The following is a 19,536-nucleotide window of genomic DNA, read 5'->3' as shown; positions in this document are numbered from 1 at the left end:
AGCGTTTCTTCTGACCGGCCGGACCGAAGCAGTGAGCCACGGGAACCTGCAGGGGGCGACGAACACCAACACACTCTGTTAGCACAACTGCAGCTAATGTTCACCAATAAAACATGACACCATGTCCGTCCAAGGGGGTCAGCTTCTCCTCACAACGCGTAGCTCCTATGGCGCCATTTTGATGCTACCAAGCCATCAGCTCCCGTTAGCATCCCATTGACTGCCATTCATTCTGACGTCACTTTGACAGAGAATAACTTTACATCTGAAGAGTTCAAAGACTCTATTTGTCCATTGTTTATTTCTAAAGAAACACGACAATGTATAAAAGGCTCCATTACCTTGTACCTCACGTTATGGCTCCGTAGCAGACGTTTTTATAAAAATAGGCTAACGATTGGGTCATAACCACGAGACTTACTGTCTCATAGTAGAGGAATTACCGTATAGTACAGGAGAAGCTCTCAGGCAGTTTGGACTTCCATTAGCTGTTTAAGTTTAATTACTAATGTTAACTATCATTTTAGTGATCAATAATGGCTGGGAATGATTGAGATTTCTCTTGGCACAGCTACCAGAAGACCGTCTCTGGACGGAGACCAGTGAAGGATATTAGAAGATCTTTCCCGGTGATGGCTGAGCGTTACTGAGCAGCCTCCAACTGAGCTTGAAGACGTAGATGTGACGTGAGCAACCTGTCTGAAAGTTGGAAGTCTTCTGGTAGCTGTGCCAAGAGAAATCTCAATCATTCCCAATCTAGCAGAGACGGAGAGCGTAGGTATATGTAAGGAGATAACATAGACACAGGCTAATTATTGATCACTAAAATGATAGTTAACATTAGTAATTAAACTTAAACAGCTAATGGAAGTCCAAACTGCCTGAGAGCTTCTCCTGTACTATACGGTAATTCCTCTACTATGAGACAGTAAGTCTCGTGGTTATGACCCAATCGTTAGCCTATTTTTATAAAAACGTCTGCTACGGAGCCATAACGTGAGGTACAAGGTAATGGAGCCTTTTATACATTGTCGTGTTTCTTTAGAAATAAACAACGGACAAATAGAGTCTTTAAACTCTTCAGATGTAAAGTTATTCTCCGTCAAAGTGACGTCAAAATGAATGGCAGTCAATGGGATGCTAACGGGAGGTGATGGCTTGGTAGCATCAAAATGGCGCCATAGGAGGTTGGCGGTCCGAGGAGAGGATTTTTGTCTCTTTATACTACTCCCTACCATTTTCATGCTGTCACCATGAAATATGCTTCCCATTGAAATACATTACAACGTCCCCGTGAACACGTATCAATAGATTAAAAATACCGTGACATTACGAACTGCCGTGAGACCGGGCTGATGTGGAGCGGCACAAAAAGTAGTTTTTTTTTTATCGTCATCACGATATCAACGTAAACATTTTTTCTGATGTTTTGGTCTCTTTTTTTTCGGACACTTCAGATGTAAAGTTATTCTCTGTCAAAGTGACGTCAAAATGAATGGCAGTCAATGGGATGCTAACGGGGGGTGATGGCTTGGTAGCATCAAACTACGCTCAAGCTACGGGTTGTGGAGAGAGACTCACCCCCTTGGTCTTGCTGCAGGAGAGACTCAACAACACATTCTCACGAACAGGTTTGTATGATATCGTACAAAATCTTATGCACAACAATTCGTATGATATCCTAAGAAACAGGGTTCGAATTATGATTACATCTTTGTGGGGGTCTCTTTAAAAAAAGAAAAAAAAAAGTCTATGAGCAGCAAATTTTGAGCATTAAACATTTCATTTCCTGCATTCAGGTGAATTTTTATGCACCTATTTACCTTTTTCTGAATCAATTTATGCTGGAAATATCTTTATGTAAAGGGAAACAGAGATTACAATCAAAATCTAAAAACATAATGGAATATATTGCAGTAAGGCTCTCAGGCATTCTCCTGTAGATCGTCTTTTCTAATTACATCTGAGTCAGCACACATGTAGCCTATAATTTACTCCTCCCTCCTCTTTTGCGTCTTTTGTTGAGGAAGTAACCTCCTTAAATGTGCATATGACAATTATTCACCTCAATGACACATGCATTCATTTTAATGGATTAATAAAGCCCTGGACTGTAATATTTCAGATGTGTAACTGCTCATGTTCAAAACTTTGTGCACATTCAAAATATATCCCATCTGTGCTCTCTGTGATTTGGAGGAGTCGTGATATTTTGAGAAAAATATAGTGATAATAGGCTATTACAAGAATAAAGTCACTATATTTCAGAAAATAATCCACCTGCACCGTAGCCTGCTGTGCATTACGTGATATCTCTGCTGATACGGTAGATCTCAGACCTCCTGACAGACTCAGAGCCCCGTTTGGGTCTCTGGTCTCTGAATGAGACAAAGTTTAGGGAAGTGGCTGAACGCTGCTCTACATCGGAGGTGGAAACTACGGCAGAATTACACGGTGCACAAACAGCAGAGTGCATCCATTATAAACCTGAAGCTGCACAGACTACGGACGGAAGGCACGCTGCTCGTCTCTATTTCTACAGCGAGAGAGGACACTAAGCGACGCACAGGTCTGCTTCAGAGCTCCGAGTGTTTGGGAAAAGTGCTTTATTTGTGATTTAAATAATGGTGCTGATGATTTTTAGAGACCCCCACAGGTGTATGATTTTACTGCTTTCATGGGAGCTCATCCTCTCTCTATGGGAGCTCATCCTCTCTCTATGGGAGCTCATCCTCTCTCTATGGGAGCTCATCCTCTCTCTATGGGAGCTCAGCTCCCACTGGCTCCCACGTAATTCGAACCCTGCTAAGAAATGATGTCCGCTAGCTGGACACGTGACGAAGTTGAGCGTCTTTACAGTTTAGTTTAGCCGACACAAGGTGAGCGTCATGCGGCGACGACAGTCTTGTGTTTTCTCCTTAACTTCTTCAGGACATGATCACCTGTTCCCTGGGTGAAAGTCTTGTGTTTTCTCCTTAACTTCTTCAGGACATGATCACCTGTTCCCTGGGTGAAAGTCTTGTGTTTTCTCCTTAACTTCTTCAGGACATGATCACCTGTTTCCTGGTGAAAGTCTTGTGTTTTCTCCTTAACTTCTTCAGGACATGATCACCTGTTTCCTGGTGAAAGTCTTGTGTTTTCTCCTAAACTTCTTCAGGACATGAACTCTGCTCCCCCTCTTTAAATCTCTGTGTTTTAGGAGCCAAACATCCCCCCCGATCTCCTCCCTACGAGGATCTTCACGCTCTTATACAGCAGCAGCCAACGTGCTGCTGACAGTAATAAATACGTGGAGTACATACACATTACAGCACTTTACTTTCCAGAGATATATGTAGGAATGCATAATGAGAACAGCCTGGTTTTGTATGAACTTAGGCAGATTAATGGCTGTTACAGGACGACTGCACGGGAAGAAATGGCATAAGTAGTAAAGAAAAGAAAGCATCAAACTCTTGAAATGTATGATGGGATGATAGAAGTCTACCTGAACCTGACCAGCTGGGGGGAGTATTCAGTTCCTATACATATTAAACCCAAGACTGTTTAGTTTTTGTACATATTTGGACAACCCCATGCCAACACATGCATGAAAATACTTCTGAGCATGGATGGAGTGAATTAGAGTAACATTGTATGAACACTCAGCATAATGTGGCTCCACACACACAGAGGGATTAGGATTATCCAGTTTGCTTTAAAAGCTGCGAGCCAGCCCTGAATATGACAACGACATTACTAAAACAAAATGACACGTTATGTAACTGCATGACATGTTAACACGAAGCAACGGGGATGGGGGGGGGCAGGGGCCCTGAACTCAGAGGGCCTGCAGCTGGTTTTCACCCAAACACATGAGAGTATACGGACATCACGAAGGAACTTGAACAAACGACCTATGGGGGCGATCAAATGCAACAGAGCGTTACCTTGAATTAAATGACAGATTTCTCTGGGTTTGAACATTGTTGGACACTATAGTGCAAGTACACAACTCAACAACATACAGAACATATATTCTAACTAGGGATGTCAGCGTTAACGCGTTAATTGCGATGCGATTAAGGGCCGACGCAATGCGATTCATTTTTTTTTTTTTTTAATCGCATTAATCGCATGCCGGCATTTATTAATTTATTTTACACTTCACTCGGCTTTGCGTGGTGGCTAACAGGCGACTATTTTGACCCTTTGCAGCACCGTTACTTCTCATCAAGCTGCCACTTCCTCCTAACACATCCTGCTGCTGCAGGATGCAGCATGATGGAGAAACACAGCAGCAGTGAAATCCTGAATGGTGCTTTTTATTTTCCAAAACTCCCGGACGGCTTGTAGACAAGTCGAAGCCATATGCACGTTGTGTAAAGCCGAATTAAAATATCACCGAAGCACGTCAAGCTTGAGCTACCACCTACGGCAGACGGCCGAAAAGGATGCCTCACATGTTGGGAGCAAATAATCAACATTATTTAGGAGTTACTAAACACTATATTGACTCTGGTAAGGATAGGGATTTGTAGTTTTTTAGTTAGGTACTTGGAGGAATTGTGCAATAATGACAGATTCACACATTTTTCTTTTGTTTACAGTACATAAATAATTACAAATCTTAAAATCAAGTTCATAAAGTAACTTTCTTTGCATTCATTTGATTCCCAATCAAGATCCACTGGTAAGAATTGCTTTCCATTGTTAATATGGACTTAAAAACTGTTCTGAAATGCAAAATAATAGAATTTTAATCATGTGATAAAATATGCGATTAATTGCGATTAACTATAGAAATTCAGTGATTAATCGCGATTAAAAAAAAATACTCGTTTGACAGCCCTAATTCTAACACATTCTCACCTCCCCATTGCATAAATCCCTTCCAGCGCCCTCGAGAACGGCAGCCTTCTAGCTCGTCTTTTACGAGTCTGTTTTTGTCCTTTTACGCTTGCTGCCATGCACAACTGACAGACTGAGAAAGACATTTGTCCCCAGGGCCGTACAACTCTACAATGCTTCACAAAAAGGAAGAGGAGAGAGAGACTTCTCTGCATAGTCTGTCTGCCTCTCCTCCCTCTCCACCACTTTGACTGGCCTACTGTTTACTGTTTACACTATTTACACTATTTACTGGCTATATTATCCCATATGCACAACCCCTCCCTCCTTCCTTCCCCCAGCATGGGCTGCGGTCTAACTTAATACTGAAACATGGCTGTAACACTATTACTTCCTACTTTAACCCTGTTGATTTGTGTCTATCCTACTGTCTGCTCTATTCCCTTATATTGCCCATATTTAATGCTGTCTTTTTTAAACTTTATCCTTGCACTGCTATAGTTTTTATATTACTATGTCTACATTATTCTCTTATATTGTCCATATTTAATGCTGGTCTCTAGACTTTATCCTTGCACTATTGGACCTATTTGCACTAAACCACCATGACACACCCTCTCATACTGAATCACAGGGTCAGTCCCTGCCCTGTCACTGCAAGTGTCTCATGCTTCTACACCCCTCAGTACATTCATGTGGATTTTTTATTTTTTATTTTATTTTATTTAGTATTTTGTCTTTTATTGTCCATGCTATTCGAGTGGATTTGTTATGTTATCATCCTGTTTATGATGTATGTGTAACTTGTGTGATGTCTTTAAGCTACTGGGATCTTGAATTTCCCCTTGGTGATCAATAAAGTATCTATCTATCTATCTATCTATCTATCTATCTATCTATCTATCTATAGTCATGTCGTGAACAAATTAGGACACCCCTGCTAAAGTTGACTAAAAAGAGAATCAAAAAAATCATCTTTAGGAAATTGATCTTAATGCCTTAATTAAAGAAATGAGGAAAAATCCAACCTTTAAGGACACCAATTTTCTTTATAAATGAATAATGTATCGTAAATAAATAAATGTTCTTCCTTAAAATACAGGGGGCATAAGTCAGTACACCCCTATGTTAAATTCCCATAGAGGCAGGTAGACTTTTATTTTGAAAGGCCAGTTATTTCATGGATCCAGGATACTATGCATCCTGATAAAGTTCCCTTGGTCCCCACATCATCACATACCCTTCACCATACCCCACATCATCACATACCCTTCACCATACCCCCACATCATCACATACCCTTCACCATACCCCCACATCATCACATACCCTTCACCATACCCCCACATCATCACATACCCTTCACCATACCCCACATCATCACATACCCTTCACCATACCTAGAGATTAACATGGTTTTATGTCAGTTAGCCTAACAGCTGGTCTGATTTGCATTGAGAGATGATTTTATGGAAAGTACCCCATGCCAATCTCTACGTATGGTGAAGGGTATGTGATGATGTGGGGGTATGGTGAAGGGTATGTGATGATGTGGGGGTATGGTGAAGGGTATGTGATGATGTGGGGGTATGGTGAAGGGTATGTGATGATGTGGGGGTATGGTGAAGGGTATGTGATGATGTGGGGGTATGGTGAAGGGTATGTGATGATGTGAGGCTATTTTAATTCCAAAGGCCAAGGGAACTTTATCTAAATGCACTTGGTCGGGACTCTTGGTGCCACTTTTTGATGCTGGATCTGGAAATACGTTTAACTGACACGCGGCACAGTCGTGCATTTAGTGGCAGAGTTTCGGATGAGAATCTAAGTCAGAATCTATCCAATATTTGCTTGGACAAGTCCTCAGAGAAGAGAAGCGTCTCTGATCCAAAGACCCGTCCTCTCTGCAAGCGCTCGCTCCGGTTGACTGCTGGGTTATTGATCGGTGCAGCAGTAAGTCCGGCTCAGTGATCAGCTGATCGATAAACATCATGTTGGGCTGTTTGTTTTACTCACCCGGACCAAAGACGGAGCCATGCAGGAGCAAGCTGAGCGCAGCGTCTTCAGGCATTTCTCGTGACACATGAAGTTACACACTGGAGGAGACAGAGGGGGGACAGAGGACAACTTTATTTCAGACACAGGTCCATATGAGTCAAGTCAAGTGGTATATAGTCTGTATATAGTGAGACGAAACAACGTTTCATCGTGGATCAAGTGGTGTTACACGCTGAGCACGCTGTTGATATAAAAATATAAAAAAATATATAAAAACGGCATTTGAGACAGGCTACGTTTAGTGTAGGGGTGCAAGATATATCGACTCAATATCGTTATCGCAATATATCGAAAGTGCCGCAATAAGTATGCAATATTTTGTGGAGGGCTGCGTCCCGTCTGTTGGCTGTGTGGCTTAGTTGTGTTTTAGAGCTTGAAACGCTGTAATGATCATGTTTCATTGGCCAGTTACCGTGCCACTTGCACGTTAGTGCACGTCAGCGCACGGGGCCACTACGTGACAAACCCTATGGAGCGTACCATGTGACGTGTGTGTGTATTTTAACAGAGTGACAGTGTGAGTGAAGAAATAGAGAGACGACAAAACGGAACGAATCAGAGAAGAGAAAGAAAAGTTGTGTCCTGTTCTCTTTATTTATATATTTATACTGTCCAACCAGTAGATCATGTCCTGTTCTGTTGACATGGTCCTTATTTATATATTTATACTGTCCAACCAGTAGAACATGTCCTGTTCTGTAGACATGGTCCTTATTTATATATTGATATATTCATGTTGGACCAGTCCAAGTTGAATGTCAGTTGACATAAACCTTGCGTTGTAAGAAAACTTGTTTAATTTGTTATGAATCTATTTTGATGCGTTTTCCCGTAACTTTTGTAATTTTACAGGTTTAAAAATATCAAAATTAATATCAATATCACATTTTGTCAATATCGTGCAACCCTAGTTTAGTGCACACACTAGAGGTGTTGAAATTAATCAAATAATCGATGCATTGAATCGTGGACGATGCTGCATCGATAATCGGCCGGGCCATAATCGATTATTTCTGTTTATAATTTAATGTAGGCCTGACAACATTTCTGTTGACATATTCTGGTATGTTTTGCACATTCAGGAAGTGCCGTGTGCTCAGTGCTGTAGTTTTATGTATCCAAATGTATTTAGTATCAGAGCACTGCAGAATGTTTGGTTTTTGAAGCTTGAAAAGCTACGAATTAAACATTTTATATGGCTTTAATAGAAAAATGTATTTGATGCATCGTGATGCATCGAGATATCGAATCGAAGACATGATAATCGTAATCGAATCAGGAGATCAGTGAAGATTCACACCTCTAGCACACACATTATAGATTATACATAAAGTGCAATTACTGCTTAAAGTAGAACATTTAAGACAGACAAGGGACAGGACAGACAACAGACAACAGACAAAAGACAGGGCATAAGTAGGCTTGTAACAGAGCACTGATTGTTATAAGTTAGGTTCACCGTGAGGTATGAAGGTAGAATATGTAGAATTTAGCAGCAGAGAAAAAGTGCACGAGTACATTTCAGTTCAGTGTGAAAAATTTGCACACTTGCAACAGTCTGACTGCTTGAGGGAAGAAGCTCTTCCCCAGTATGTAAAACACATCAACACAGACAAGACAAAAAAGAGGAAACAGAAGTGTACCTTGTGTCATTCTGTGTGTTTTCAGTTAAACCAATTATAATTACAATGTCTTGTATACAGCACCAGTCAAAAGTTTGCACATGCTTTCTAATTCAAGTGAATGAGAAAAGTCCAAACTTTTGAACGGTACTGTAAAGTTAAGCGACATGTATACATTTGTACATAAAATGTCTCAACACTGCATGACAGGTGGGAACTGTGGGTACGCGATCTGTGCTGCCTGCACGATCCAACATACGCGAGATGATAATTCTGTTTTACGACGATTTACGACACTGCACGATCTGTGCTAGACCATATAGCAATGAATCGCAAAGGGGAGTGTGGAGGAAACTGAAAGTTTGCAGTGACAGAAAGGCTCAGACTTCATTCCACATGTAACCAAATGGTGTGTGTTCATGTAAAAGCAGCTACACACCGGGCCGATTATCGGCCGTCTGACAGTCTGGCGAGGTCGGTGACTCGAGTCTGGTCGGTGTGTTCGTGCCGTCGTCCGTTGGAGGAGCCGTCGGCCTTCATTTTGGCCGACCTGACATGTTCAGTCAGAGACAGGACAGTCGGGACTCACCCGGAAACGGGGAGCGGGATGAGCGTGACTAGAGCCTCTCAAAATCTGATGAAAATCTCTTAAACTGACCTTTGTTGATCTGAAATGAAGACAGATTCAGCAACTGCACGGCCTATTTCTCTCTTAAAATGTTTTCAGAAACACGTTTCGGTGAACTATTTTAGTCCAATATGAGATCGTATTCTGAACGAGCCGCCATGACAGTCTGGCTTTGAATTTCTGGAGAAACCAGACCCACGTGGCGCGTTCGTCCAATCAGCTGCCGGTTTTCCTTTTTTGGGCGACAATCCAGATTAGCGCCGCCGGCTGCTATGGAGACGTATTACGTCTCGTCTCTTCGGTGTTCTGAGGAACTTTTTTGACCAACTCGGGGAGACTGATCAGTCACACTGGCTTTACTGCCGACGGTCGGCCGTCTGGTTGGTGTGTAACGGCCTTAACATGTCACTATTTTTGGATTGGCAACCACGTAAACACCTCGTAATGCAGAGCGTAAGCTACATTTAAAAACATCACGACGTCCCCACACTACAAATCACAAAAATAAAAATAACAATGTCGCCAAGGCTTAGTACACAGACGTCGATATGCGGTTTTGGATCAGTAACAATAAGTCCTTAATATAATTATCTTTATAAAACAGACCCGCCGTGAACTGCATAATGAATAACATCAAATGTAGCCTACAAAAATATGCCGCCAGTTGTGCCACCTGGCCGTCAAGTGTTTCAACGCATGCGTGATACAAATAGTGTAGGGAAACGGTCACGTTTTCTACTACATATTTATGCACGTATCGGATCGTGCAGGCAGCACAGATCGCGTACCGACAGGAACATCACAAGCCACAAACATATGACTCGCTCTTGTCCATCTTGGCAGTTTGTGAAAGATTCTGAATGCATCATTAAATGCCACCCGATGCGTTCTCATGTTTTCCTTTTTATATATAAAATGGGATTTTTTCATACTTATAATAAAATAATTCAACCCAGTCTCACGGCAGTTTGTGTAAATGTCACGTTATTTTTAATCTATTGATAGGTGTTCACGGGGACGTTTTTCTAGTTTTTTACGTGGTGGCCAGCACGAAATACCCTACGGGGAAAGGACGCCTCACGCGCCAGGAGACGGCCGAAAAGGACGCCTCACGCGCCGGGAGACGGCCGAAAAGGACGCCTCATATGCTGGGAGGCGGCCGCGACTACCGAGAAAGGACGCCTCACACGCCGGGAGACGGCCGAAAAGGACGCCTCATACATGCTGGGAAACGGCCGAAAAGGACGCCTCATATGCTGGGAGGCGGCCGCTGGGGACGCGACTACGGGGAAAGGACGCCTCACACGCCGGGAGACCGCCGCGGGGGACAGCTGCTGGGGACGCGCCACAATAACGGGATGGCGGAGGTTGGGTTTAGGAAAAACACTAGGGCTGTCCTCGACTAAAGAAATTCTTAGTCGACTAAGACTTATATGATTTTGTCGATTCATGGATTAGTTGATGTAATCGACAGAGCTGTGCTCTTTGAGAGGTGGTTAAGACTAGAAAAGCACAATATAAATGTAGTTAATTAACCATCTGTAAAACTGAGTTTCTACACAATTAATCCTGCAAAAGCACCACTTTAAATCTTGTGTTTACCAGAAATGTGCTCATAACTTTCTTGGAAATGAGTAATTGAGCATGAATAAGCATAAAAAATGACTCATCAACTACAGAAATCCTAGTCAACTAAGACCAAAACGACCGATTAGTCGACTAATCGACTAAGAGGTGGCAGCCCTAAAAAACACTACAGGGAAAGGACTCCTCACACTCGGATTTTCGGCTCTTTATTCTACTCCCTACCATTTTCATGCTGTGACCACGAAATATGCTTCCCATTGAAATACATTACTTCACATTTTCATGCTGGCCACCACGTAAAAAACTGAGAAAAATGTCCCCGTGAACACGAATCAATAGATTAAAAATAACGTGACATTTACACAAACTGCTGTGAGACCGGGCTGAATAATTTTATAAATTTCTTTTCCACCTTTGCCTGCATAGCCTACTGCTGTCTACTTGTCTTGATAGTTCAATTTTTTTCATTTAGTCAGGTCTTAACTTCTTGATCTCAACGTGATTTCCTGATTCAATCAAGTGTATATATAATCTGCTGATTATTCAATCAATCGTTTGGTCTGTATAAAGTCAGAACATTAAAAATGTCCGTCGTTTTCTCAGTTAAAAACCCCAAAGATGTTCAGTTTAACAGGATTTAACCGTCGTGCTGTCTTCCCCTCGACCATGCAACTTTTTGTTTTTCTGGGTCAAAATTTTAAAATTTAAACTTTTGTTTTCAATGTTTTGGTGTTTTTACGACCTTTTAGTTACGTTTTTGTCAATTTTTTCTGCAGTTTTACGTTTGTATGTCGTTTTTTTTTTTAAATTTTTGAAAGCTTTTTCTGACACGTTTGTCACTTTTTTCCAACATTCCTTCATCAATTTTTTTTTTTCAAATGTTATAAAATTGACTCAAACACCCAAATTAAATGAAAGTAGTGAACTGATCATTTATTTTACTTGTGAAGAGCGTCGTAGGGAACCATGCACGTTATTTGTTTTTGACAATTTGGTTGAAAGAAACCCACATTTCTGATATAGAAACTTTTTGAAAATAGGTCAGATTTGACCCTGATAACAACAGGAGGTTAAGTGAAAAGAGCAGGAAACGTCTGACAGTACTGATGTCTCTGTGTGTGTTCAAATGTCCTAAAGTGATCTGCAGCTCAGATAGAGACCCTCAAAGTTTAATCTGTCAAGAAGAGGAAACACATTTTATCTTATTCTCATTATAGTTATTTAAAGAACTTCTTCATTCTTATCTGGACAAAATAAGGACTTCGCAGTGCTCAGATATACAACTCAGAGATCAGGGTTCCTACTTGGAAATTTTTCAATAAAAACCTAAAATGTTTACACGTAACATGATGTCTATGATATCATGTAACGGCAATGCTTTTAACTGCAGCTGGCTGAAGCCTGTTGTTGAAGTGACGTGGTACTTGTGGTGTTTTGCGTCTGAACTATCACACTGTGGTTAACCTCAAACGTTCGCTTGGACAGTTTCACACACAGAGCTCGTCATCAACAACTCTGCAGGCAAACAAGTCATCTAAACACATCTAACTACTTAAAAAGTCGACTAATAATGTATATAATTCTCGCTGCAGCTTCTCCAAAGCTTGGTGTAAATATACCTAAGTGCATTTACTCACTCAAGTACACTTTTGATGTACTTCTACTTCACTTGAGTGTTTCCACTTTATGTTACTGCTCAAATTCGCCAGGTGACACGTTCAAACAACAACAACAAAGTAGGGATGCACCGAATCCAGGATTGGGCTTTGGATTCGGCTGAATATTGGGCTTTTTGACGGGGTTGGGTTTCTGCTGAACATTAGAATTTTTCTCCCAGTGAACCGAACTCTACGCTTGCACTCCGCGCGCTACGCTGGTCGACGTAATGACGGCGCCGTTGATTACGGGAAGGTGTTTACGTAGGTGGAGCGTTCAATGCAGTAGGCTGTGAGGAAGTGGAAATGGAACTGGTGAGCAGAAAAAGTGTAGTTTGGCAGTACTTTCAGTCAAAAGAAGACCATTCAAGTCCAGCTACATGTTCAATTTACAATGCTGATTAGTCTGGTGGTGGCGAGGACCCTAAACTATACACAACATCACCGCTGTTACAACATCTGGTAGGAAACATCCGGAAGAATACGAGTTGTGCATGAAGGAATCTACAGACAGCAGCCAGAATGCAGCAACTTCAGGTACGGCAAAGGAAGGACAGTCACTGTTGACTTCATTAATGAGTTTACTGTGTTCATGGACTGAGGATGGGACGAGGATTCAGCAGAATCTCAACCAGTGGTAGTAGATTGGGGATTGGGTAGAGTATAGAGCACTGGCTCCCAACCTTTTTCCTTGGCGCCCCCCCCCTACTTAAGTCTAAGAAAAGCTGAGCCCCCCCTCCGAAACCGAAGTTGAGGTAACTCTCGAGATGGAGCCTTACTTTCTTTTTTGATACAGAGGAGTTATCAGAACTTTTACATTTCTCCGCCATGTTTCATTCATAAAATAGTGATGCCGTGGCGGGATGATAGCAGCTAGCAGCTAACAGCTAGCAGCTAGCAGCTAGCAGCTAGCAGCTGACCTGATGACAGCAGGGTCCCAGGTTAAGAGGTCCCAGGTTAAGAGGTCCCAGGTTAAGAGGTCCCGGAGGTTTGGCCTACTAAGTAGCCTGCCTACAATTTTAAGCGAGAACAAAAATATATAGTTTTTATACAGACTTTTGTATACATTATATATTCTAGTGTATTATCATAATTTGTTTAACGTGCAAATATATATTTTTTTTTTACCTCAACCTCAAACCAGATCTTGCGCCCCCCCTGTGATCTTTGCCGCCCCCCTTAGGGGTCCCCGGACCCCAGGTTGGGAACCACTGGTATAGAGGAACGAAACTCTCTTGTATGCACTCTTATTTTTTTTTTATTATTATTATTTTTTATTTTTTTATTTTTATAGTTATTTTTTATTTTCTTTATTTCTACCCTCATTCTTTATTAGTTTTTTCTGTGTGCTTTAATTCTGTTTTTCTGTACCGACATGTATACAGATTAATAGTTGTAACTTTACTTTCACCGTTCTAAAAAAACAAAAAAAAATGAGCGCTGACTTGACTAATTCACTGTCTGTACAATAATCTGTAGCTCAATTAAAAAAAAAACATTTAAGAATCTTAACTGTATAATTAATTAGATTAATTTTTTTAATCGATTGACAGCCCTAATTTTATGTGTTGTTGTGTTTTTGTTTTTACTGTAAAGCACTTTGTGACCCCTTTTGTCTGCAAAAGGTGCTTTATAAATAAAGTTTACTTACTTACTTACTTATTTTTTCCAAAAAAACTAAACTAAACTTTGACAAAATACAAAAACAATTATATAATTTCATATAAATTAGGTTTCTTGACCATGAATTTGAAAAGAATGAGTGAAACTACTGGTAATACATTGGTGTGAGTGGTGTGTACAGTATACTGATGGTAGTGTAGAAAAACAAAAACTAAGAAAATGTTGAAAAAAAGCGTCAAAAAAGTGGGTCAAATTCCAAATTTGACCCATTCTCAAAATGTCTATCTCAGAAATATGGGTTTCTTTTTAACTAATTAATTTTAATTACCCAAAAATAACACGGATGGATGATCCCACGCAAGGCGCTTCGCGAGTACAACAGAAGATCGGATCTCTACTTTCATTGAATTTTGTTTTTTTTGTATTCAATTTTTTAAGCATTTGAAAAAACTAAATTTGAAATGTTTGGGAACAGTATCCTCGCTGAACGTTGACCCGTCTGTGATTATCCTTCCTTTAATATTAGTCTAAATAATTCATAATTTCTGCTTATTTAACTCAAGAATTAGGTATAGTTTCTTAAAAATTGGGTTTTTAATTGACCATGAATTCCAAAAATAAGTGTAAAACTATAGTGGTAGTAAGTTGGTGCTGGTGGTGTTTATACGTGGTAGTGAAAAGAAGTGTTAAACGTCATAAAAAGCGCCAAAAGTGTCCGAAAAAAAGAGACCAAAACATCAGAAAAAATGTTTACGTTGATATCGTGATGACGATAAAAAAAAAAAATCACATCAGCCCGGTCTCACAGCAGTTCGTAATGTCACGTTATTTTTAATCTATTGATACGTGTTCACGGGGACGTTGTAATGTATTTCAATGGGAAGCATATTTCATGGTGACAGCATGAAAATGGTAGGGAGTAGTATAAAGAGACAAAAATCTGCGTACAACCAAGGGGGTCAGCCTCTCCTCGGACCGCCAACCTCCTACGGCGCCATTTTGATGCTACCAAGCCATCACCCCCCGTTAGCATCCCATTGACTGCCATTCATTTTGACGTCACTTTGACAGAGAATAACTTTACATCTGAAGAGTTTAAAGACTCTATTTGTCCGTTGTTTATTTCTAAAGAAACACGACAATGTATAAAAGGCTCCATTACCTTGTAGCTCACGTTATGGCTCCGTAGCAGACGTTTTTATAAAAATAGGCTAACGATTGGGTCATAACCACGAGACTTACTGTCTCATAGTAGAGGAATTACCGTATAGTACAGGAGAAGCTCTCAGGCAGTTTGGACTTCCATTAGCTGTTTAAGTTTAATTACTAATGTTAACTATCATTTTAGTGATCAATAATTAGCCTGTGTCTATGTTATCTCCTTACATATACCTACGCTCTCCGTCTCTGCTAGATTGGGAATGATTGAGATTTCTCTTGGCACAGCTACCAGAAGACTTCCAACTTTCAGACAGGTTGCTCACGTCACATCTACGTCTTCAAGCTCAGTTGGAGGCTGCTCAGTAACGCTCAGCCATCACCGGGAAAGATCTTCTAATATCCTTCACTGGTCTCCGTCCAGAGACACGGGACCTGGTGGTCCATTCTTATATACAGTCTATGCGTACAGCACAGGACTTTCACCCGGGCGAACGGGGATCGCGTCCCGCGTGTGGCGTTTAGTTTCCCGTAGTCTTCCTAATCACAACCGTCCCGTTATTGTCGCGCGTCCCCCGCGGCCGTCTCCCGGCGTGTGAGGCGTCCTTTCCCCGTAGGGTATTTCGTGCTGGCCACCACGTAAAAAAAGAGAAAAACGTCCCCGTGAACACGTATCAATAGATTAAAAATAACATGACATTTACACAAACTGCCGTGAGACTGGGTTGTCCACATGGACGTTTGCTCAAATACTGTGGGCGGGGCTTAGATTATATAAACTATCTTCACTCTGTTTTGTTATTGTTGTTGTGATGTGTACACACAGGATGATGACACACTTTGATGACATCACATGTCTGTGTTAATCCAACTGGACAGCTTAAAGAAGAAAATGTTACGTAACCGAGCCGAGCAGCTTTTAATGCACAGCTGCTGTTTGTGATGATGATGATGATGATGATGATGATGATGAAGATGATGATGATTCCGCTCTCTGCCACACAAACATGCCTCCTGTTGCCATGCCAACCCAGAGGAAGTAAATCACGACTTAACTGCAGCTCTGATCATGGACAACCAGTGTGTTACTGGGCAGAGTGGAGAGAGTGTGTGTGTGCATTTGTGTGTGTGTGTGTGTGTGTGTGTGTGTCTGTGTGTGTGTGTGTGTGTGTGTGTGTGTGTGTCTGTGTGTGTGTGTGTGTGTGTGTGTGTGTGTTGAATGAGGTTGTCTTCTCTTCAGCTCGCCTGTTGAATTCATGATGAAGTCGTGGCTTTGTGAGAAGAAAAGGAGAAAGGAGAAATGGGTGGAAAGGATTGAACAGAAAGGAAGTAAAGAAAGAAAATGAGGTGAAAGGAAAGAAAGGAAAGAAAAGGGAAAAGGAAAGAGGAGGAAAGGAAATAATGAAAGGAAAGTAGAGGAAGAAAAGGGAGGAAAAGAGAAATGAAATGAAAGAGGATGACAGAAAAGGAAATGTAAAAGGCAATTAAAGAGAAGGAAATAAAGGAAGGAAAGGAAAAGGAAGTGAAGATGAACGAATGAAGGGGGCTGCCTGGTTGATGCATCTTTCAGTGACACACCCAACACACAACAGACACACACACCCAACACACAACAGACACACACACACACGCACACACACACACACACACACACACAACACCCAACACACAACAGACACACACACACAACAGACACACACACACACACACACACACACACACACAACACACAACAGACGCACACACACACAACAGACACACACACACACACACACACACCGATCACACAACAGACACACACACACACAACACACAACAGACACACACACACAACACACAACAGACACACACACACACACGACACACACCCAACAGACACACACACACACACACACACAACACACAACAGACACACACACACACACACACCGAACACACAACAGACACACACACACACACACACCGAACAACAGACACACACACACCGAACACACAACAGACACACACACACACACACACACACACACACACAACACACAACAGACACACACCGATAACACACACCAATCACACAACAGACACACACACACCAATCACACAACAGACACACACACACCCAACACACAACAGACGCACACACACATACTGAACACACAACAAACACACACCGAACACACAACAGACACACACACGACACACACAACAGACACACACACCGAACACACGACACACACACACACACACACACACACACACCGAACACACAACAGACCCACACACACTGAACACACAACAGACGCACACACACATACTGAACACACAACAAACACACACCGAACACATAACAGACACACACACACACACACAGAACAACAGACACACACACCCAACACACAACAGACACACAACACACACACACACACAACACACACACCGAAAACACAACAAACACACACCGATCACACAACAGACACACACACACACACACCGATCACACACCGATCACATGTTTCCTTTAAACAAGTTTACAAAAACCAACTACGACTGAACCAGGTCCCAGTCCGGTCTCACAGTTCAGCTCCAGGTCAGACACAAATAATGTTTTCTTAAAGGTGAAATCCAATGAAGGAGACACCCAAACACACATTGTTTAGGGTCGCCTGTTTCCACGTGCAGAGAGCAAGGCAGCCAGGATTGGTGGTTCAATTCCCACTGGGACCATACACCAGGACATGCACTTATGTGGGACATGAGTTCAAGTTTTTACTAGCCTATAAATAATGAATGATAGCTAAAAATAAAACACTGTCGGCTATGTGCGTTCTTACCTTCACAGAGGAAGCCTATGAGACCCCAGATGAAGTCGCTGCAGCTGTGGCAGAAGGTGGGCTTGGTCAGGGTGACTTTCTTGAGGCAGTGGCCCGGTGCATAGCTTTGGTGCTTCGGCCGGACACCAGGGGACTGCTGCGCCCTTTTCTTCCCGGTCAGAGGGCTCGCTGTCCGGCTGTCCGCGGCGTCAGGGTCCGCCGGTCTGGCCCAGCCGGAGTCGGCCATGTCCTCCAACACACAAACTCACCGACACGATTGCGACAACACGGGGTGATACTGTGTTCACTTGTAATGCAGAAAAGCCTGTATGGCTAATAAATATTCCACCCCCGGTGGCGAGACATCCTACCGGGCCGGAGAGAGCAGCGCAGCCCCGGCTGCAGGGCGCCGTGCTCGGTATGTGTCCTGAAGCTTCCCCCCAGGCTTCAGAAGCTGTTTATCCAGGTCCTAGAATAGAGAGTAGGCAACCAGGTCACGACTTTGTGATGTAAACAAGATTAGTTTTCAAACCCCTGCTGGAGAATCAGAATCATGATTTCACCGGCTGGATTCAGCGGTGTCACCCAGCGGTGCTGCCCGGCGGTTAGGGCGCTGCTGTCGGCGTGTTTACCCAGAGCTTCCCGCCTCATAGGCTGGCAACATCAAACATCAAACTCCTGAAATATTAATCGTGTATCCACCTTCCTGAAACACAGCGTGGGTGTTCCACAGTGGCAGTAAAGGTTGGTTTGTAAGCCTTTTCGTCGTCTTTTTCTCAGAGATCCGTCCAACACACCGAGAGCCGAGTCCCTCCGCCCGGAGACAGCGGTGCCACCCAGCGGCGCTGCAGCGAGGAGAGCGCCGTGCTCGGTGTAGTTCCCGAAGCCCCCCCTCTTCTTGGGAAGCCGGATAAATCAAATATGAAATATCGATCCGGTAAAGCTGGATGCTGGGTGTTTGCGGCTGTATGAAGTCTTTGAAATGGATGGTATTTTCAGTCAAAACGTTCAGCCATGCAGCCGGAAACATGCACGTTCAGAGTAAGACACGACAAACCGGGTGGGGAAATGTCCGAAACTCGCCGCCGGGTTTGGAGACAAATGTTATTCAACAAGTGTGAAGGGAACCGGACGGGGTTGCTCTCATTTTGGGGTTTTTCTTCTTCCTTCTCCGGGGCTGATTCTTCTTCCGCGTCAGAGTCTCCAACACTGATTTACTCCTCCTCCTCCCCTCCCCTTCATCTCTTATCTCCTTTCCTTATTCCCTTCCTTCATTCCTCCCTCCATTTCCTCCCCATCATTGAGGTTCTGCTGCATCTCATTAAATGAATGACTCCCAAACAACATAGGCTATTATTCTGCCACCTTTCCTTCCTCATTGTGTTTATTTCCTTCCTCTTTTTCTTTACACGCCTCCTTCCTCTGTTTGTCTCACTATGTTGTTTTTATCTCTTTATATATTTCTATATTTGGACCCTGCATGTGTGCTGAGAATTCATTCAAACAGTCACAGTGATGACAGAAAAGCTAGGTTTGTATAATAAAATATGTGCATTTAGACACTCCCC

At 42.4% G+C, this 19,536-nt stretch overlaps 1 protein-coding gene across 1 annotated transcript in view; it reads right to left on the bottom strand.

The window, feature by feature from the left end:
- Positions 1–19,269, bottom strand: part of LOC116058051 (diacylglycerol kinase theta) — a 51,953-nt gene extending 32,684 nt beyond the window's left edge. Inside the window, exons 1-3 of the mRNA XM_031310657.2 lie at positions 17,990–19,269; positions 6,847–6,926; positions 1–46 (exon numbers count right to left, since the gene is read on the bottom strand). The exon at positions 1–46 is cut by the window's left edge and continues 54 nt beyond it. Coding sequence (XP_031166517.1) covers positions 1–46; positions 6,847–6,926; positions 17,990–18,215 — 352 coding nt within the window. The 5' untranslated portion in view covers positions 18,216–19,269. The remainder of the gene's footprint in view (positions 47–6,846; positions 6,927–17,989) is intronic.
- Between the last annotated feature and the right edge of the window lie 267 nt (positions 19,270–19,536).

This window comes from Sander lucioperca, chromosome 1, assembly GCF_008315115.2.
Source record: "Sander lucioperca isolate FBNREF2018 chromosome 1, SLUC_FBN_1.2, whole genome shotgun sequence".
Classification (NCBI taxonomy): domain Eukaryota; kingdom Metazoa; phylum Chordata; class Actinopteri; order Perciformes; family Percidae; genus Sander; species Sander lucioperca.
This window is presented reverse-complemented; position numbering and strand designations above follow the sequence as displayed.